General features: G+C 37.3%; 1 protein-coding gene across 2 annotated transcripts in view; it reads right to left on the bottom strand.

Annotated features, from left to right (window-relative positions):
- Nucleotides 1–17,229, bottom strand: part of VPS45 (vacuolar protein sorting 45 homolog) — a 65,037-nt gene extending 47,808 nt beyond the window's left edge. The window contains exons 1-10 of one of the 2 annotated variants that reach the window (XM_042953818.1): nucleotides 17,013–17,229; nucleotides 16,239–16,373; nucleotides 13,267–13,327; nucleotides 10,239–10,318; nucleotides 8,624–8,692; nucleotides 8,369–8,506; nucleotides 7,827–7,937; nucleotides 5,422–5,556; nucleotides 4,743–4,856; nucleotides 4,179–4,346 (exon numbers count right to left, since the gene is read on the bottom strand). In XM_042953818.1, coding sequence (XP_042809752.1) covers nucleotides 4,179–4,346; nucleotides 4,743–4,856; nucleotides 5,422–5,556; nucleotides 7,827–7,937; nucleotides 8,369–8,506; nucleotides 8,624–8,692; nucleotides 10,239–10,318; nucleotides 13,267–13,327; nucleotides 16,239–16,373; nucleotides 17,013–17,105 — 1,104 coding nt within the window. In that variant the 5' untranslated portion in view covers nucleotides 17,106–17,229. The remainder of the gene's footprint in view (nucleotides 1–4,178; nucleotides 4,347–4,742; nucleotides 4,857–5,421; nucleotides 5,557–7,826; nucleotides 7,938–8,368; nucleotides 8,507–8,623; nucleotides 8,693–10,238; nucleotides 10,319–13,266; nucleotides 13,328–16,238; nucleotides 16,374–17,012) is intronic. The other variant, XM_042953817.1, reaches the window with a different exon arrangement.
- Nucleotides 17,230–22,469: the final 5,240 nt, after the last annotated feature.

Here is a 22,469-nt window from a genome sequence, read left to right as displayed (position 1 = left end):
TCAGCACAGAGCCCGACGTGGGTCTTGATCTCACAAACTGCAAGAGCATGACACAAGCCGAAGTTGGTCGCCCAACCAATTGAGCCATCCAGGTGCCCTGACTAGTTCCTCCTTCTAAATGAAAGCTATGATATGAGACATGGAGTTGGGGGACTGCTTACTTTCTGAAGATGTTTCTCTTCATGGCATGAAAATAAATCTTCCTCACTAATCAAATGAGTCTTTACTGAGGCTATGGATATGTTTCAATGATGTACATTACAGTTTGGTTCCAGTGAAAATTCTTCTAAATCAAATTTTTGGTAGCCTGTAGGATAACTGGTTAGAAGTGGAAGCAATTTATAGATTAATTTTTAGTAATATATGAATTTTTTCCCTTCACTATGATATAGTTACTATTCAATAAAGCAAACCCCATTCTACTCAAAAACCTCAATTCATTGCTTCATGATGTATTATCGTCTAAGGTCAAGCCAAGGAATGCTATAACCCATCTCGGGGTCAGGCCCCTGGCATCTACTCATTACCAAACAAAAGCTCCCTTCATAGACTATTTAAATCATGTTGCCAAAGAAATCTTTTATGGTGGAGGAGTCCAAATCAATTGCTCACTGTAAAACCCTAACAACATGGGCAAGAAAACCTTCAAAGGATAACTTTCTAAGATATAAAGTGGACCACAAATGGAATTCATATTTTAAAGTATCTATTTTTATCTCTTAAAGTGAACAAGAAATAAGATTTCAGGCAAGGAATTACAGTAACCTTGTCCAACTGCTTTCCATATAGTAGAGAGATACAAATAAAGATACTAAAACTGGCTAGTGATTAAGTTTGGTTCTATTGTTTCAAAGAGAAAAATAAAATGATAAAGAAACAGAAGGAAATTTATTTATTAAACTTTTTTTTTATTTGAGAGAGAGCATGCATGAGTGGGGGGAGGGGCAGAGGGGAGAGGGGGGAGAGAGAGAGAGAAAGAGAGAGAAAGAGAGAGAGAAAGAGAGAGAGAGAGAGAGAGAGAGAGAGAGAGAGAATGTTAAGCAGGCTCCATGCTCAGCATGGAATCCAACACTGGGCTAAATCCCATCCCTAGCTGAAGTCAAGATCATGAAGTCAAGATCATGACCTGAGCTGAAGTCAAGAGTTGGACACTCAACCAATTGAGCTACTCAGGTGCCCCAAGAAACAGAAGGAAATTTAAATTTAATTAAAGGACGAAATTTTGTTTTTATTTAATGAGAGAAGAAAATTCATTTTATTGAGAAAAATAAAAAGTTTTCATAGGAATACTTCTATTAGACCCACAAAACAACTGTGAAGTATTATTAGTAGTATTGCTTAAAGTAGTTGGTCAAGTTAAATAGATTGTGATACATCTTTATGAAGGAATACTGTTTAGTGATTAAAAAGAGAATGAGGGGCGCCTGGGTGGCTCAGTCGGTTGGGCGGCCGACTTCGGCTCAGGTCATGATCTCACGGTCCGTGGGTTCGAGCCCCGCATCGGGCTCTGTGCTGACAGCTCAGAGCCTGGAACCTGTTTCCGATTCTGTGTCTCCCTCTCTCTGACCCTCCCCCGTTCATGCTCTGTCTCTCTCTGTCTCAAAAATAAATAAACGTTAAAAAAAAATTTTTTTTTAATAAATAAATAAAAAGAGAATGAGTCTCCGAGATACGTGGTTAAGTGAAAAAGTAAAATGCAAAACTATGTGTACAGTATGATATCATTTGAATTTAACAAAGAGAGAGATACACTCACTCATGCAGACTTGCATCCACAGAACAACTGTAAGGGTGTATGTGAGGCTGGTAACTGACTCAGTTTTTACTACACTCCTTTTGGTGAACCAAGTACTTATATTATCTATTTAAGAATTAGAATTTAATACAATTTAAAAAATAATAAAGCCAGCCTAAAAGTTCTTTGAAAAGATTTAAGGAATAAAATTCAAAGTGATGACAGAAGTACTTTCCATAAATATAAAGCAAATAGCATCATTATGATTTTCAAAATGATGGTGTTTTCAGAGGAAATCTTAATAAACACTAAAAAGTAACAACTATAAATCCCAGTAAAGACTTCGCTATAACTAAAGCAACCACAGGTGGATGGATTTCTTTGTTCTGGCTGTACCATATGTTTAAAACATGCTTATAGAAGAAGAAACAACATTTACAAAGCACCTATCATATGTGAAGGATTTTGCGTATCTCACTGAATCCTGGTACAAATCTAAAAGTTTCAAATCTTTATCCCTGAGGCTTGGGAAAAATAAGTAATTTCCTCAAAAAAAAACCTCTGGTATGTAGAGACAGAATAAAAGCCAGGATGGTCTGGCTCCAAAGCCTGTGTTGTTTCCATTATACCACACTGGCTTTATTTTATAAAGTTGAATTGTAGCCGGGAAAGAGAGAGACTAAGTTATAGAATACAGGGCCCTATAAATAAGGAAATGTACTTCTTATGGGAGTGCCTTAGAAATGGCCATCTCCCTAAGGACTCTCATTCCCAAGTGACTTATTGCCAGTGACACCACATTGTCATTTCTCAGGAGCCTTGGAATTATTGGATTAGTTCTGTCTTGTTATCCTTATATCCAATCTGTCGCTAAATTGTTGTTTTGTCCCTTTGAATTGTCTCTCAGATTTGCCCTTACTGTACATTTTTAGTACTATCACTATGAGTCTACCAGCCTAACTTCAGTTGTTGTTGTTTTTTTTTTTTACCTCCAAAGCATCCTTACTAGATTAAATTTCCTAAAATACTGCTTTCATCATATCGACTTTCTACAAATGACCCCACAATGGATGTCTTTGCTTATCTCAGCAAGTGCAAATTCCTCTTACAGGCTTCTTCATAAACTGGTTCCTGTGTACCAATCCAATTTTATCTCCTATTTCTCTTCCACACCCACTCTCACACTGCTTATTACTTTTTTGCATACTTCTGCATCTTTGCTTTTCTGTTAACCCTGAATGAAATCCTCCTCCAGATTCTGTTCATTCTTGATGGTCCATCTTAATATCATCTTCTCTAAGGAACTGTTCTCAATAACCTCAATCTTATTATAGTCAGCATCACAATTTTGACTTAATTAAATATTACCTTAAAACACTAAGCGTTTCTTGTGTTTTAGTTTTGTCCCTTCAACAATGCTGCAAATTTCTTTAGGCCAGGGTCTGATTATGTCCCTTTTCTTCTAAAATCCTCTGGCAACTCTCAACATTTTAAGATTAAAGCCCCATCTCCTTTCAGTGGCCATAATTGGGCCCCAGTCTTTCTGGCTTATCTAAGACCACTCATCTTGTACCTTGCACTAGCTACATTGAATTATTCTCTGTTCCCTTAACCCACCCCCCCTCGCCCCCCGCCATCTCCATGCCTGCATTATCTCTGCTAAGAATTTCCCCTCTTGTCTCTGGTTGGTACACTTCTACTCTGTTTGGTGCACTCCTACTTATTTGTCCAGACCCAATCTAATGTCATCTTCTTTAAGAAGCCTCATCCTTAGGGAAAACAGTTGTCCTTCCTCTGTATTTCCATATCCTTTTGTAAATACCTCTAGTATAACAGCACTTATCATATGGTAATTCCTGGTTTAAATTTCTTTCTCCCCTACTATCATGTGAGCTCTTTGAGGAAAAGTATGGTATCTTTTTCCTCTTCGTACCTCTGGATCCTTATAGCACTACGTACACGCAGCAGGCATTCACATGTTTATAGACTGAAGAGCAAGTGTTCAATAATAAAAAACTTAGATAATACTTTTTAATATATATTGCATCTTTAAATCTTCCTTACAACATTGTGAGATAAATATCATTTACAGATGAGGAAACTGGCTCAGAAAATAAGCCAACGGCTCCAGGTCACAAAGCCAGTAAGTGGCAAATGGCCAAAATCCAGATCTTCTGATTTTGGTCTAGAATTCTTTCTAGTAGCCTAGGATGCCCTCCTAAATACTCATTAACTGCCTGAACCCTCTGCTACTGCACATTATTCTTCTCCTATGGCTCTTGTATCTAAAATCAAATTAATCTGTGTTCTTGTCTCAACTCCTTGTTAGACAATAAATTCCACGTTAGTGAAGAAGGATTACTTTTGCCTTCGTATCTCTTGTTCTGCCTGGCACAGTGCCTTACACATAGTAGGTGCTCATCAAATTGGACTGAATAGATACCTGGAGAGCACTAGAATGGTCATTCTGACAGGCCAGTTCCTGCTCAACTTCTGAAACCTCCAGCAGATTCCGCTCACTGACCAACCGAGACAGCTCTCCAACCACTGTCACATGCTTTGATACCGTCCCAGACATCTTCTTAAACTGTGGGTAATTCTCAACAAAGGCCTGCCATGGGAAAGACATCAATTGGGGGTTCTGTTATTTGACTGAGGATAGACATGTATGAAGAAGGGAAAAAATAAGCAGGAATTGTTCTGCCCAGACTAAGGCATCTACCAATCACATGGTATTTTGTTTATGCTTAAGAAGATAAGAACTGGTATATGTCAATACACTGACTCTTTAAATAGTCCAAATGTGACTGAAGAATGGAAAAAAGTACATGGCTTGTTATGAAGTTTTCACTATACTGTTTCCTAAAGAGAAATAGTACAGAAAATTATTTCAAACCAAACAAATGAATGTAGGCAGAAATCAGACTGAGAATATTCTAGAAATATTGCTTACATGAATAGTTCCAAAGTCTTGCATGTTAGTCATCCATGAACATGTTCAATTTACCTTCATGTCTGCTATTGATTCTAGTTTTTGCTGTTCTTTTGGTTTCTTCTTCTGAAAGTCTTCCATGAGATTCTTTATATTGCTACCAATCTCAGCAAAGTTCAGGTACATATTCTGTGAAAAAGGAAGTTGGAAACAGTTCCAGCAATGAGTCTGACTTCCAGATCATTTAAAAGAAGTGAGAAATGGAAACCAATTTGACAATAAATTTCATATATTGGAAAAAATAAATAAATAAATAAAAAATAAAAGAAGTGAGAAAGAATCCCAAAGACAGAATTGAAAGGCAAGAAAATTCCATTATAATGACCAAATCTGGACACTGGCCAGGACACGGGTGATGAATGCCATTACTATTCTCACAAAGGGCTACAGAAGGGAAGGAAGTAAATAAATCGGGTTCTAATTCTGAGAGTATAAAACTAAATATGTGATTTCTATGGGAAAAAAACTGTTAAAGGGTCAGAATCCAAATCTTCTGAGATGCAATTTATCTACAGGATGCCTCAACAACCTTCCCCATGAAATCCCATACCTGTTTTCATTCAAACAAGTCAACACCGGCCTTCTTACATAAAAATAATGAAAAACAATGAAAAAAAATTTTAACCTACATTAGTCAACACCAGCCTTCTTACATAAAAATAATGAAAAACAATGAAAAAAAATTTTAACCTACATTAGCATAGAATTCATCGTTTTCAGCAGATAGGACCACCTCTCTTAAGTCTTTACTGATCCCCGGCACTCTGGAAAGATCAATCCGATTGTTGTTTATGCCCAGTAGTTCATGGACCATGGCCTGATATGTCCACTAAATGAAGAAGTAGGACAGAAAAATTGGTAACTGGTAAAACATGGAAATAGCAAATGTTCAGGAAAACAAATAAAAACTGGTAACATTCTTAGCAACTAGTCTTCTTTACACAGAGGCTCTTTATTTAGTTCAAGTTTTATTAATACTTTGTGTTATACTAAGCATTAAGACTTACTGTAGTTGGTTAAACTAAAAGTCAAAATACTTTTATTAGAGTTTACACTTTTGGAAGAGGGGCAGCGAGATTAATATTCCTGATAGAAAGAAAACAAATTAGATCTATCATTAGCTCTACTTTTTGCCTGTGAATTAAGAGTATATTTTTGGCTTCACAGATAGGGCTATATTGGTACTGCAGTTACAAGCTGTACCATTTCCTGTACGCTTCTGTGGTTTTCTGCAGCATGAGAAGTGTGTTCTTGCAGATCTGAGTGGTGCTATATTTATCCTGGGAACACTAATATTATCAGAAAAAAACCTTGTAAGTTGATCAAAACACACATATTCAGAAGCTTGCCTCTGTATCCATTTTATTTCCTATTTTTCCTTAACATGAATTGTGAAGAAGGATTGGTTTCCATTCTTACAAAATGTGAACTTATTTGGCAAAAATGGAAAGGAGAAACTCCAAATTTTGCCTTCTCACCATTTATGGAGAATGGGTTACTTTTAGTCCTAGGTCCTTTAGACAAAACTAAGTATTTTCCAGCCAATTACTCTCTAACTCTATAATCTAAATGCTAGAAAGATTTATACATTTCACCTTAAGCAATATAGATTTATTAAGAAAGAACTTAAGAGGTTATAAAAGAAGGTGCTTAATTTCCGAAAATATTTGCCAAATGAATCCTTAAAAAAGCAAGTTTCATTGGGGTATGTAAATTAAGTACAACAAAATGTTTATGCTTCCATAGACAGCATCCTGTGCATGCGTCTACCATTAGCACTTACTCTATAATTAAAATTATCAGTTGGAGCACCTGGGTGGCTCAGTCGGTTAAGTGTCCTGAGCTGTAGGTTAAAGTTGGGCCTATATTGTGAAGGCTCTTAGACGCCAAGTTCAGGAGTCTGTATTTAAGCCAGTAGGCAAATGGGAAGCAATGAAGATTTTTGAGTCAAGAGTAAAAAGATCAGAACTGTGCTTTAGGAAAATAATTTAAGGGACGCCTGGGTGGCTCGGTTGGTTAAGCATCCAATTCTTGATTTCGGCTCAGGTCATGATCTTATTGTTTTGTTGGTTCAAGCCCTGCATTGGACTCCGTGCTGGCAGTGTGAAGCCTGCTTGGGATTCTCTCCCTTCCTCTGCCCCTTCCCCACTTGTGCTCACTAGCGCACGTGCTCTCTCTCTACATATAAATAAGTAAATAAATAAATAAAGTAATTTAACAACACTGTGGAATATATTAGAGTGGGAAGAAATTAAAAGTGGAGAATCAAGCCCCTTCTGTTTCAGCAATCTTGGAGCCTGTGAAGGCCTGCTGGGAACAGGATTCCTAAAATGACAAATATGCCTGGAAGGCTATCAATGCCATTTTTGCTGACCATAAGCAGGGTCTCCAGAACCAGAGGGAGCATACAGCTCTTCTTAAAACTGAAGGTGTTTATGCTCAGAATGAAACTGAATTCTATCTAGGCAAGAGATGTACTTATGTGTACCAAGAAAAGAACAACACAGTGACTCCTGGTGGCGAAACGAAGAAAACCAGAGTAATCTAGGAAAACGTAGCTCCTATTCAAGGAAACAGCAGCATGGTTCATGTCAATTCCAAAGCAACCTACCTGCTAAGGCCATTGGACACAGAATCCATGTGATTCTGTATCCTCAAGGACTTAAACTTACTGAAAAGTAAATAAATAAAAGTGTAGATCTGTTTTCTTATAAAAAAGGAAAATAAGAAATAAGAGTGAGGAATCAAGTAGATGACTATTTCAGTAATCTTATAAAAGATTAAGGGTTTATGACAAAGTGACAGCAGTATGAATGGGAAATTGCAGACAGACACTGGAAAAGTAGAATCTACAGAACCTAGAAGTTGCCTTGATTAGAGGTGAAGGTGGTGGTAGAAAGGGACAGAAAGGATAAAGCAGAAGAAAGAATCGAAGATAACTGTGGTTGATACCAAAATAATAGGAAATACAAGGCAAAAAAAAGAAAAGCTGAAAATAAGGAGGAGAATACATGGATGACATTGTTCATTTCCACATTGGCATTTTGATGAATACCACATGAAATTGTACTTCTATTATGCTAATAAAGGGTTCTGCACCTGGTTTAGCAATGGGGTGATGGCATCATCGCAACGATCTAAAATAAGCAGCAACGGAGGAACCTCAGTCCGCCGGAATTCAAACAGTTCATATTCTTTAGTTATTACTTGCTGTGGATGAGAGAGAAAGAGGATTTGGTCAACCAATTAGTTACAGACAGAGATGATATAAACATAAAATTAATACATAAAATACACATTTAACAACAGTTCTTTGCATCTTCACAGGCTTTCCAGAAAAGGATTCAAAAGCTTGACAACATCTGGTAGCGTCCTGTTTAAGAGGTTAGTATTTAAAACTCTATTTTACCAATGGCTTAACTGGATCAAAATAGGTTAAATAGCTTGCAAATTTTTTTTGAGTTAAGCCTAAGAATCTCAGCTCTAATTTGTTGCTTTTGGTTTTTTATTACAAATATCTACCTCTTTGCCAGTAAACCTAACATATCACCTCATTGGTTATAGACAAACTATTCCTATAGTTTCTGAAATATGATAAGGAAATGAATGGTCTTTGGAACTGGGGATAGAAAAAGCCATACCTTAACACATTCTGCAAGTCTCTTTGCTGACTCTGATGAAAGCTGATAACGAATCATGGGACACTTCTTCAGAGATAGAAGGAGAGCCGTCAGTCCTTGAGTTGTTCTGGATAGCTGGGCTGGATCCCAATTTCGACCCTTTTTGTTAAAAATATATTATCAGAGAAAATATTTGAATTTTTTCTTACAAGTCCAATTACTTGCTGAATTAACTCCCACCTGATAAACTTATTTTTTTATCCTTTCATTCCATACCTGGCAGCAACCCAAAATATTGAGGGAAAACAAATGTGGATTCACAGCAATGTAATCCCCATAAAATTCCTGCAAACGAAGCACAAGATCAGTCATTCGTTTCATAAATTCCAACTGATGATAAAGTAACATTTTCATATGTAATATAATACTATGTGATATAATCAAATTTGAGCAAATGCAGGGGGAGCAATGTGGGGGAATAAAATAATTATAAAATAGTAGCAATAAAAATAAATCTTTTAAAAAACAAAAAACAAAGTTGTAGAAGTATAAATATTACATTTCTGGAGACTTCTGTGCACATTTATCAATTAGTAAAATTAAGACACTGCTATAGGATATACAATGTCACACACAGATGAAAAAGAACTTTGCTGTTCAGTGTATTCTTTTTTTTTTTTTTTAATCCAGTGTATTCTCATGAGGCAAAACATGATTTAAAATAGGTCATTCTTGGGGCGCCTGGGTGGCTCAGTCGGTTAAGCGGCCGACTTCAGCTCAGGTCAGGATCTCGCGGTCCGTGAGTTCGAGCCCCGCGTCAGGCTCTGGGCTGATGGCTCAGAGTCTGGAGCCTGCTTCCGATTCTGTGTCTCCCTCTCTCTCTGCCCCTCCCCCGTTCATGCTCTGTCTCTCTCTGTCTCAAAAATAAATAAAACGTTAAAAAAAAAAAATAAAAAATAAAAAAAAAAATAGGTCATTCTTGGGGCGCCTGGGTGGCTGAGTCGGTTGAGTGTCCGACTTTGGCTCACGTCATGAACTCACGGCTCGTGGGTTCGAGACCCGCGTTGGGCTCTGTGCTGGCAGCTTGGAGCCTGGAGCTTGCTTCGGATTCTTTGTCTCCCTCTGTCTCTGCCCCTAACCCACTCGCATCCTGTTTCTCTCTCTCTCAAAGATAAATAAACATTAAAAAAAATTTTTTTTAAATAAAAAAATAAAAATAAAATAGGTCATTCTTTTTCATTCCTTTACCACCTAGCACATCCTTCTGAAAATCCAAAACTCATTTATTTGCTGCCCTATTCTTTGCTTAGGTGATAAATGTATTCAAACATCTGTGATAAATGTATCCAAGAACACTAAAGCGTTTAAGTAAAAGGTAACATGGTATGTTCTAATGCCACGTATTCTATACCATGCAGAATAAATATTTAGAAGTTACCAAGTTTTAACCTAATGACAAAAGTATGCTTTTTACCTCCCAGACAGAGCAAGATAATCACAAACAGAACTTTAACAAACCTCACTCACATCCTTTACTTTCTATTCTTTTCCAATCAGACATAGCCCTGTAGATGAACATTCTTATAATGTGGTTCATAAAACTAGCAGAAGATATATCTGACCCTGTCCCCAACCCTATGAAACCCTCTTTATCCATGCAGTAGGATCCAATTCCAGTGCAATCTCCTTATTTGCACTGATTCCTCTAATTTTGTTTTCCCTCAATTTGATACCTCTTACAAACTTTCTAAATATGAGAATAGTTTGATGCAATGCACATTTATTGTGTCTGATCAACAGCCTCCCTTGAGACAGCACTTTTCTTATTTTAGATGCAAATCTTTAAAAAGGGCCAATAACAAGAGATGTGTTAGAGGACCAATACGTTTACCTGAACCTCAGCCACGACTTCCTGTTCATCAGCTTCAGCTAATGACTTCACATCACTCTTGCTGATCACATTACTGAAATCTGAAACAGACATATGAGTTGTGGCTGATTCAAAGGAGATCACCTCTGCTGCAATTAGACGTAAATGGGCTTGACAGTTAAAGCCTAATGACTAAGTGAAGTTTGGTATACATTGTGGTATATGTCAAAGTCAAACACCTTCAAATTGAAATGAGTAGCACAAATATGTTTAAATCCATAAGTCCATAATAATACTTAAAAAAAAAAAAAAAAGACCACTATGTAGGCATTGGAGGATAGCAGGAAGCAAGTCCTTAATATTGAAAATAACAATGGAAAGAAGTGCGTCTTCTTCTCTCAAATACAAACTGTACCACCAGAGAGAAGACGAGGGGAAATTCCTCTTTATGGAAATATTCCAACTAAAAAAATAAGAAATGATAATGATAGAATTAAAACATCATCATTTTTATCAAACACTAATGAATCAATGATGGACCTGGGCACTGAGCACCAACTGCCGCTGATATCACAGTAAGAGATAATCATTGAAAGCACACAACACTGACTATCAAATATTCTTGCCAAAAAGAAATCAAATCTAAACCTAATTAAGCCTCTATATCCAGGTACCAATTTACAAAACTAGAGGATAGAGGAATATTTTAAACTGCAAAGAATTTGTTAAACCACCCCATGGGGATACAATCACCAAGATGCAGGCTGTCAGAAACTTTAACAGAACAATGTAGTTTCTTCAATAATAAATTGCCCGGGGCGGGGGGGGGGGGGTGGGAAGGGGGGGGGAGAGAGACAGAGAGAGAGAGAGAGAAAGAGGAAGAGAGAGAACATCTAAAGAAGATTAAAGAAACTGAAACAACATATCAACCAATAGATATGTGTGGATCTTACTATGATCCTAATTCAAATACAAAAACAGTGGGGGAAAAATAAGAGAGTTTGAAATTTGAACAGTGAATGAGTATTTGAAAACAGGAATCATTTGTCATTATTGGGAATAATAATGGTATCTTTAAAAATGAGTCCTTATCTTTTAGAGATGCATACTGAAATATTTAGGGATGACATATGTCTTAGATCTCCTTCAAAATACCATTGGTGTGGAAGTAGGTGGCAGCACCATAGCTAAAACAAGACAGGCTGTGGCAAAGCAATGTTTGAAACTGGGGGATGGGTACACTGGAATTTATTATATTATTGTCTACTTCTGTATATAGTTGAAAACTTCCATAATAGAAATAGTTTTTATTAAAATAAAGGAAGGGAGGAGCCTATCATACAAGATGTTTAGTAGACATAAAAATGCAAAAATGAAATTATAAAAAAATGAGATGAGGGGTGGCTGGGTGGCTCCATCAGTTAAGCATCCGACTCTTGGGTTTCGGCTCAGGTCATGATCTCATAGTTTGTGAGTTCAAGCCCTGCATCGGGTTCTGTGCTGACAGCGAGGAGACTGCTTGGGATTCCCTCTCTGCCTCTCTCTGCCCCTCCCTCACTCGTGTTCTTTCTCTCAAAATAAAAAAAGAACGAGGAGACTAGGCAGTAGATTTATTATTGGTTATTAGTCTTAACTGCTGTATCAAAGAACTCTTTAGAGGAAAAGGGAGCCTTTCATCTTGTGACCTACTCAATTTTTAACTGAGAGACAGCACAAGAGTGACTCCATTAGATGTCTACTTAAATTCAGCAATACAGGGAATGTCTCTCATATACATATATATGTCATTGAGTACAAGTTTCTACACTTTCCTAAGTATCTGGCTTATAGTCACTCTAGAAAACATTTAGCAGTTTCTCTTTTTTTAATTTCTTTTTAATTTTTATTTTTAAATTTATTTTTTATTTTACTTATTTATTTATTTTTAGTGTTTATTTATTGTTGAGACAGAGAGAGACACAGCATGAGCAGGGAAGGGGCAGAGAGAGAGGGAGACACAGAATCTGAAGCAGGCTCCAGGCTCTGAGCTGTCAGCACAGAGCCTGATGCAGGGCTCAAACCCATGAACCCGTGAGATTGCGATCTGAGCCAAAGTCAGATGCTTAACCGACTGACCTACCCAGGTGCCCCACAAATGTTAATTTTTGGTACCATTATTTATTGTTGCATATTGTTGCATATCGTTACATAGAAAGTATGTATATCTTAGAGTATAATCTAAACCCTAAAAAGCCTTCAAGCAAGCTTTAAAATTTCTCAAATGTCCTACATACTGAGAATTAAGTTTTGTCTTTGTTTTGGAAATGGCACCAGATAAACTATACCTACTAATCCTATAAGGATCAATAATGACATCTAGAGGAGAATGGATGTAACTTCTAAAGCAGAATGTATTACATAAAAAAATAAAAAATCATATAAAATGTATAGTAACTGCAAACCTAATTTATTTCCACGACTGTACCCTCCCCAAACTCCCCCCACAAATTATGCACATAAGAGGTATCTACTGAATAACTTGTTCTTTCAACCATTACATAAAGTAGCAAGAAGTGTTATGTTTTCATCTGGTATGTAAAATAAATCTTTGCTCTTCCAACACACTCAAGTATATCCTCCCTCCAAGTAATTCAGATTCTGTGCCTCAGTTCATGAAAAGTACAAAATAGGGAATAAATGTACCCTTTCTTCTTCTTCTTCTTCTCTTCTTCTTCTTCTTCTTCTTCTTCTTCTTCTTCTTCTTCTTCTTCTTTTGCAGAGGTGGGATGTGAAATTTGGCTACTTAACAACTTTTGCCTTGCAAAGAATCTTGAAAGGCAAAGGAAAACTTAAAAAATAATTTTACCTAATCAATGATGAAAAAAGTCATGCTCAGCTTTCTAAAATAGAATGTTAGCCATAAGACTTTTAATACTTTGAAAGGACATTAAAAAAATCAGACTTATATAGAGATGGATTCACTTAACTTATTGATGATATGAAGCACCTAACAGGAAAAAACTATCTAGAATACAGTTACATGATTGAATAGGTGAAATAATATACTTACAAATAAAATATATACTGTATTTTGGTCTCCGGAGCTCTTGAATCAGATAATCCACATTCTCCTAGAAAAGAAAAAATAAATAAACAAATAATATATGAGGAGAACTCATATATTTAAGTAAAAAATTAATAAATATCATCCATTGATTTATTTCAGTATCTAGTGAGAATCTACTGTGTGCTGAGGTCTAGATTAAGTGTTTGTATATTGCAGGGGTGAGGGCTGGCAGTGAAAAAGAGATACATTAAGTATTCAGGAATCAACTATAACATTAACTAGCTGTATTACCTTGGCCAAATTAAGATTTAAAAATATTAAAAACACAGGGATGCCTGGGTAGCTTAGTCGGTTAAGCATCCAACTTCAGCTCAGGTCATGATCTCACAGTTTGTGAGTTTGAACCTTGCATCAGACTCTCTGCTCTCAGCACAGAGCCCGCTTTGGATCCTCTGTCTCCCTCTCTCTCTGCCCCTCCCCTGCTCGCGTTCTGTCTCCCAAAAATAAATAAAACATTAAAAAAATATTAAAAACACAAATGTGGAACTACAACATAAAATTGATAGTAATTCTGCAAATTTGCCTCAGGCTGCTGGCCTGTAAATTATTCATCCAATCAAAATTCTTAAAAAAAAATTTTTTTAATGTTTATTTTTGAGAGACAGAGACAGAGACAGAGCATGAGCAGGGGAGGGGTAGACAGAGTGAGAGGGAGACACAGAATCTAAAAGCAGGCTCCAGGCTCTGAGCTGTCCGCACAGAGCCCGACGCGGGGCTCAAACCCACAAGCTGTGAGATCATGACCTGAGCTGAAGTCAGGACGTTCAACTGACTAAGCCACCAGGCGCCCCCTAATCAAAATTCTTATATAGACTATCAAAATGTAGCTAATTCTTTAAAAACCAACATTCAAGAGAAAATATACTTAATTGTATTTACTTTGGCTTTTAACTTATTGGGACCTAAGATTATACAACTGTAATGTTTGTGAAGTATTTGCACACAGTAGGTTAAGACTACTATTTAAAAATAAATATGAAATCTAGAAGTAAACATAAGAATTCCAATTACTTAAGATCATAATGCAGGTTTTTAATCTATTGTCGATAGAAATTTAACTATTAACAAGTTAAATTTCAATATGAATTTAGTCCCCAATCTAGACATGATATAAAATAGTATTGAATGTTTAAAAAATCACACATTTCTTTAAAGAATTAAAAATAACGTAAGCAATGTACATTACTTGTTAAATGGGAAAAAGGTTTTTAAAATTGTCATTTAGATTAAAAAATACTTTGAAAGTTAACTTTATAATTTTAAGGATAAATCATTTTTAGTTTGAGCGAGTATATATATATAGCTGTGAAAGAGGTTTTCTCACGAAAAATCTTAGGAAATGGACTAGATGATCTCTAAGATCCCTCTCAGCACCAAAATTTCAAAAGACCTACAAATGTGAAACAACTAGAAATGACTATAATACAGTATTAAAGCATTCATTCATTCAGGAACTGTTTATTGAGGTCCACTATGTAGCAGGCACTGGAGACATAGCAGTGTGAAAAAACAGACACCACCTCTGTTCTCATGGAGCTTACTGCTGGTAGGTAAGACAGATATTAATCACACAAACCATATGAAACTTAGACTATGACAAGCAATAGGGAGAAGATGGTGCTGTAAGTGCTTGTAAGAGGGGGCTTTGGCTTGGTCAGCAAAACCAGGGAAGACTTTCTGGAAGAAGTGAGTAAGATCCAGGTTGAAAGAAGAGTCTGTTCAAAAGTCCTGTGGCATGACAGAATAAAGTGAACTGAAAGATTAATGTATCTAAGAGCAAAAGGGGGAGTGGTTTGAAATGAGGCTGTACAAATGACAGGAACTAGACCATACAGAACCACAATTAAGGAGTTTTGTGTTTAGCATAAAAACAATGAAAAGTCATTCAAGGATTTCAAGTGAGGATGACATGAGCAGATTTGTATTTCAGAAAGTACATAATATACAAGCATGGTAAAACAGCTCATTGGAGTTGGTGAACATGAATATAAAGAAAATATACAGGGGCGCCTGGATGGCTCAGTCAGTGAAGTGTTTGACTTCAGCTCAGGTCATGATCTCACAGTTTGTGAGTTCAAGTCCCGCGTCAGACTCTGTGCTGACAACTCGGAGCCTGGAGCCTCCTTCAGATTCTATGTCTCCCTCTCTCTCTGCCCCTTCCCTGCTCACACTCTGTCTCTCTCTCTGACTCTCTCTCTCTCAAAAATAAATATTGAAAAAAAAAAAAGGGAAATATACAAAATAAGCCTGGAATAGTACAGGATTTTTACAGGAGGACTCAAGCTAGATTTATATGATGATGGATGAAGATGGACAGAAGGCTAAAGAACAAATGGAGAAGTAGGGGAGGGGAACAAATAGAGAACAGGAATGAGCATGTAGAGGGATGATAAAAAGGCCTAGTTGGCCATAGTGGAGGAGCAGAGATTGGACACAGGAGGCTGTATATATAAGGGCAGACCAAACCAGCTAAAGGAGGATTTCAAGGACCGAGCTACTAGATATTGATTTAATCATGGAAGTAAAAGTGAGCCATTATATGTTCCTGTGCATAGAGGCAAATAAAATGATACCGACTCAAGATACTGGTGTAGCGTGCAAGATTAAGTGGCAATGGTGTTCAGTGTAATAGGTATGGAGGTTAATCCAGGAATTAATCCAGGAAGTGATGTGCGTCTCTGGCAGGATAGTGGCTCTGGAAGTGGCTGAGAACCTAAAAGGCATCTTGGAGGAAAAACGGGCTATAAGGAGTGAACTGAGATGTGGAAAGGAGAAAAGTCAAGGTTATAACTCTGATGAAGCCAGTTAAATATGATGCCACAAATGACGATAATACAAATTTATTTTGCCTTCTTAATGCTTTCAGATCATAGTGTTCTGTATTTAGGCAGATGACAGCTCAGTTTATGTAGTACCTTTGTAGGTCGAAGAAAACAAATTGCTTTCAGATGTTTCATGATCTCTCGATTTTGAGAATCAATGCGTTCAAAAAGGTACACTTCTTTCTGAAGAATCTCTGATTGTGTGTATACCATACTCACAATGCCAGTCTGTGAAGAAAAAGAATCAACTAATATTATGCTAGTTAGAAATAATATAAACAAGCAACAATACTTAAGACTTAAAAAATTATTTTTCATTAATACTTAGCTGGATAACTTAAACACTAACATATGTAATAACACTTACTGAGCATCCAAAACATATAGGTAAGGTACCAGGATGAACAACATATTCTCTCTGAACACAATCCATACATTTCCAAAACAAAAAATTTTCCCCATCACCTTAGAGAGTTTTTTAGAAAAATAATTCTGTGACCAACAAATAATAACCTGTCATCTCAGCTTGAGCACTAATAGCTTTATTTTAAAAACACAACGCTGAGTGGAAATAAAAGTCTTCCAAGTGCTCTGTCTCACATATTATTTCTTGCCAGAGACATTTAGAAAAGGATTCCTGACTCCAATAAATTGTTCCGGGTTACAAGAAGAAATCTCTGGTAGTAGATGGTAGAGCCATTTAGACCGAAAACGTACTAGACAAGCTTTATACCACCTTTCAGTTCCATCCAGAACTGACTCTCGCTTCGAAACCTTTCATAAATACTAAAATCCTACAGCGGAGTGGGAGTAGCTATCGTAAGGGAGGGAGGGTTCCCTCACAAATACTGAGCAAAGCAAACTCACCGTCTCTTTATCCATGAGAAGTACTTTCATACCCGGTCCGCTGTCCTCTATCATTTTGGAAACGTACTGCTTCACAGCAAAAACCACGTTCATGGTAGCGAATTGACAGGTTAGCCCCACAGCCCTTCCCGCCCCCTTTTTTCTGGCTAAATTAACCCCCGGCCTTTTGGCCGGGTCTCGGTGGCTTCCTCCCCGCCGGGCTTCGGCTTCCGGAAGTCCGGGCAACGGCGGTGCTGGGAGTTGTAGTTCCGCTGCGCGGCGCGGGCGACCCAGCCGCCCGGCGGAACGGAAAAATCCCGCTGAGACCCCTGGGCTGCGACGCTCGGCAGTGATTCGCCGCCACCCACCGCCAGCCTGGAGGTGTGTGAGGCCTGGACTCGGACTTGCCGGCCGTGGTTCCGGGGTGCCCCGGCTGCGGCCGCAAGCCTCTCTTGCTGGCTTGGGGAGAGGGTAGCCCCTCGCGTGGTGGAGGAACTTGGCGTAAGGTTGGCTTGGAGGCAAGAACAACAGAGTGTGGCCGTGGTCGCTGTTTGCCACGAATATTTTCCTGGGGGCAGTGAAGGATTAAGGGAAGAGAGATGGTGTAATGCGCCCGGCCGATCGGGAAGGTATTTGCTAAGTAATGGCCGAAGTTCGTCCTCCCCGGCTTCACCGTGTCTTTAACAAGACGAGGACAGTACTCTTGCAAAGTGAGGCCCGACTTGGTTTTCCGAAGAGTGAGGAGCACGTGAAATTGAATATTTGTTGAATGATAGAACAAAAGGAATGCCCTTGAGGGATGTTTTAGGACCGGCCTCAGATCCTCCCGGAGGGCCTGGAGCTGAGTCGGCCGCGGGGACTGGCAGCACGGGCGAGCGACCCCAGGTTCGGCACCCTGGGGGATTGGACTCTGCGGGCTCCTGCTCGAGCGGGGAGCGAGGGACCTGTGACGCTGACACTGCGGGCAGGAGCCTAGTTAACAGTCAGAAATGGGTAGGGGGTACGTATGCACTAGGGCTACAGCAAAGTGGCGTGGGGGTTGTAAGGGAAAACACATTTTGATTTAAGAAACAAAAACTTAGCAGCAAAATGAATCTTAAAGCCATCAACTTCTAAACGTCTGCAATTGTGTTTATACCCCAAAGGTCTTCTCTTTATCATGCCATTTCTCGAAAAGGAGGGAAATGTTAGTTTTCCCCCCGCACCTTTACGTTGGGGAATTGAAAAATCAGGAAGATAATAAGAAACAACAAGAATCTACAACTATAATTGCTTGTCAATATTTCCATTAAAATAATGACCATTGTTGGGGTCTGTTTAATCAATAGTTTCAACATTACCAAATCAATCATTCTTTCGTTATATTTTAAGAAGGATTCAATTACAACTAGACCCAGAGCACGTTAACATTAATCTGGCTATTAAGATTACTTTATAAAACTTTATATCCAATAATCAAATCCTTTCAGGGAGATGGGAAGCCACTTGAAATATCCTAGATGTTTGTCACTTCTGAAATTGTGAAGAATGTGTCTTATTTTCTTTTCAACTTTTCTACCGTGTAAATAAAACTTATCATTGGGCTTTTATCCATTTTTGAGTTATGTTTTGAAAGAAAAGTTAATATGAAAATGTGAACTTTAAAGGGATACAAATGAGAAAAATCTAACATAAGAAAATTCTATTTATTAATTTAAAATATTACTTAAAAACTTAAATACATTAAATATTTAAAATACATTACAGTTTAAAATATAGAAAACAGTGAACCAGTGAAACACCTGCAAATTTTGTAAGTTAATCAATGTTTGAAAATTCACCACTTTCCTGTGTCCCTTGGTTTTTGTTTTTTCTTACCTATAATTTAGACTTCAGTATAAGATTGTTTTCCATTTTATACATTTTTTTTAGAAGAAACAAGGAAAGTCTTGTCTATGAAATTTGTGCTTTATTAGGCAGTAGTCAATCTGTAAGCAATACATGGCAAGAAACTGCATTCTTTATTTATAGTTGGACAATTCTAACATTTTAAAGGAGATAGAAAATGCCTATTTTGCACAAGGCTTAGCAATTCATTCCATTGCCCAGGAAGTTCCATGATATCAGTGGCACTGTTATTTTGTACATTGATAAGATATGGAATGTAAACATTTTGTACCAAAGTTGTGATGTATTTAAAGGATGCTGTGATAGTCCTAAAGTTTGAGAGCCTATTCCCTTTCTGAAGAAAACTACAAAAGCCATTTTAAATGTCTTCAGATTAAGAACTTTGTATCTCTGTCTAAAATTAGGACTGGCACCAATGATGAAGTCCAAACTCTTGCTTTGAGACTCATCCAGGATATACCCAGAGTAACTTGTTTGGTTGTAGGCAAGACACAGCAAATTCAGAAGCCAATATGAAGTGCCTTACTTATTTCTTTGTTTAAATTTACAGTGTAAGTAAACTGTAATAACAAATATTTTCAATAATAAAGGCTTCTAAATTAAAAAATCATGACATTCTTCAATTATGATTGCGTTAATTATAAAAGTTTCTAATGCAATTACTTAAAAGTTTACTTTTGCTTAGGTCCAAGAAATCAATGCTTTAAGGGTACAAAACAGGAAGTTAAAAAATACTGTATTTACATTTGTGTAGACTTGTAAATATGTGTGTAAGTGAAATAAACAGGAATGATTACCTGAATAATTACATGTGCTCCAACTTTCTACAAAGTGTAATGTAATGTAATAATAAAATAATATAGAGGTTTAACTACCCATTTGATATTTAATTAAAATCATGTTTTTCCTGCAGAAGAACTCAAAGCTTGATATAAAACAAAGGATATGTAAATAAGCTTCAGTATAATTATAATTAATTGTATGGCTAACTCCTATTAGTTATCTTAGATTGTTAATTATCTACTATTGTTCTTTGTTGCTGTGTGTTAACATTTCCCCAACAACCCCTGGATAGGAGAAAAGTAAAGATGAAATTCAGTGAGACTTAGGTATTAGATTTCCTACTTGTTAGCAATTGAAAAAGTATTTGGAGAAAGAATGACAGTATTGCCAAGTGTCAGACAACTAGTCCCTGTGCAGTGTTCTTTAACCTCTAACCATTTTCTCATCTGATAAATGGTAATGATTTACTTTAGGAAATTGTGAGAACTTAATGAAATAATGTGCAGAAAAAAAGTGTCTGGTACATACTAAATGCTCAGTAAGTATCAGCTTTAATTATTTGAAATCAAAAGGTAAACATACCTTTTAGCTTATTTTTTTACATAAGATGTATTTTATTCCCCTTTGACAAGAAAATTTTTAAATGTCAATTTCAGAATTTGTAAAGGACACCTTCCAAATATAATTTCCATAATAAGTTTATCTTGCATTATCATACAGTAATAGAAGTGTTGATGGGAAGAATTGGGCTGCTCTTTCATAATTTGTAAACCATACAATTTTCACAGAGAGAAAACTTAGGAAAAATATGCTTCAAGTTACTTAGTGATTACCGCACTTCAAATCAAACAGCATTTGTTAAGTTTTTGTCACAGTTGGTAGTTTAGTATTGAACTTTATGGCAGCAAAAATATTGAATTGCTTTAAATCATTAAGTAAAAATTATGTGCACGGAGAGTGCTGTCTGCACATTGAGTAGTTTGCATGGTTTCACCTTTCTGATGGTGATGTTAACTTTGATCACTTGGTTAGTGGTCTCTGCTGGGTTTCTCCACTGTAAAATTATTTTTCTCCTTGTAATTAATAAATATGTGGAAATAGATAAAGGGGATTAAGAGGTAAAAACTTCCAGTTACAGGGGCGCCTGGGTGGCGCAGTCGGTTAAGCGTCCGACTTCAGCCAGGTCACGATCTCGCGGTCTGTGAGTTCGAGCCCCGCGTCGGGCTCTGGGCTGATGGCTCGGAGCCTGGAGCCTGTTTCCGATTCTGTGTCTCCCTCTCTCTCTACCCCTCCCCCGTTCATGCTCTGTCTCTCTCTGTCCCAAAAATAAATAAAAAACGTTGAAAAAAAAAAAAAAAACAAAAAAAAAAACAAAAAACTTCCAGTTACAAAATAAATAAGTCATGGAGATGAAAAGTACAGCATAAAGAATATAGTTCATAATAACGTAATCATGTACGGTGACAGATGGTGATGACACATCATTATGAGCATTAGTAATGTAGAGAATTGTCGAATCAATATGTTGTACACCTGAAACTAATATAACATTGTATGTCAGTTATGCTTCGATTAAAAAAATCTAGGGGTGCCTGAGTGGCTCAGTCAATTAAGTGTCCAACTTTGGCTCAGGTCATGATCTATCTCAGCTGGTGAGATCGAGCCTGGAGCCCTGCGTGAGGCTCCCGCTCTCAGCGCTCTCAGCGCTCTCAGCGCTCTCAGCGCAAAGCCTGCTTCAAATCCCCCACTCTCTCTGCCCCTCCCCTGCTTGCTCTCTCTCAAAGATAAATAAATAAATAAATAAATATAAGTAAATAAATAAATACCTGCGGTTTTAAGCAGACTTCTTAGAAATTCAAATTCAAAATAAAGTCTTTTCATTATCTTTTTATGTTATTTTTTAAATTTTATTTTTTTATTTTATAAAATACGTAAACCTTACATTTCCCCCCAAACTCCTCTTCCTGCCTTCCAAATGTTCTGTCTTCAGGCAAAAAATAAAGTCTTTTTAAAAACATCTATACTTGAAGCAAAAATAAACAAAAATATCACATGGAGAGATGCCATGATGTGTTGCAAGTGTCCCATTTCTCCTCATACTTGTGATACCTGTTAATTTTAACTGGAATCCATGGACAGTTCTTGCCTGCAAACATTGGTGTTTACCTGATGGTAATTACTTTCCTCATTTCTTCTACGGTTATTGTTTGGAATTCTGTAAAAAAGAGCTATACTCCCCCCCCTCCATTTACTTATTCAATCACTTATTTACGTCAGACTCATGGATATTTAAGAAAATGACTTTTTTTTAAATTTACATCCAAGTTAGCATATACTGAAACAATGATTTCAGGAGTAGATTGCTTAATGCCCTTACCTGTTTAGCTCATCCCCCCTCCCACAACCCCTCCAGTAACCCTGTTTGTTCTCCATATTTAAGAGTCTCTTATGTTTTGTCCCCCTCCCTGTTTTTGTTTTTGTTTTTTAATGTTTATTTATTTTTGAGACAGAGAGAGACAGAGCATGAATGGGGGAGGGTCAGAGAGAAAGGGAGACACAGAATCCGAAACAGGCTCCAGGCTCTGAGCTGTCAGCACAGAGCTCAACGTGGGGCTTGAACTCACGGACCGAAAGATCATGACCTGAGCCGACGTCGGATGCTTAACAGACTGAGCCACCCAGGGGCCCCTCCCCCTCCCTGTTTTTATATTATTTTTGCTTCCCTTCCCTTGTGTTCATCTGCTCTGCATCTTAAAGTCCTCATATGAGTGAAATCGTATGATATTTGTCTTTCTCTGACTAATTTCG

The sequence above is a fragment of the Panthera leo genome, chromosome C1, assembly GCF_018350215.1.
Source record: "Panthera leo isolate Ple1 chromosome C1, P.leo_Ple1_pat1.1, whole genome shotgun sequence".
Lineage (NCBI taxonomy): Eukaryota > Metazoa > Chordata > Mammalia > Carnivora > Felidae > Panthera > Panthera leo.
This window is presented reverse-complemented; position numbering and strand designations above follow the sequence as displayed.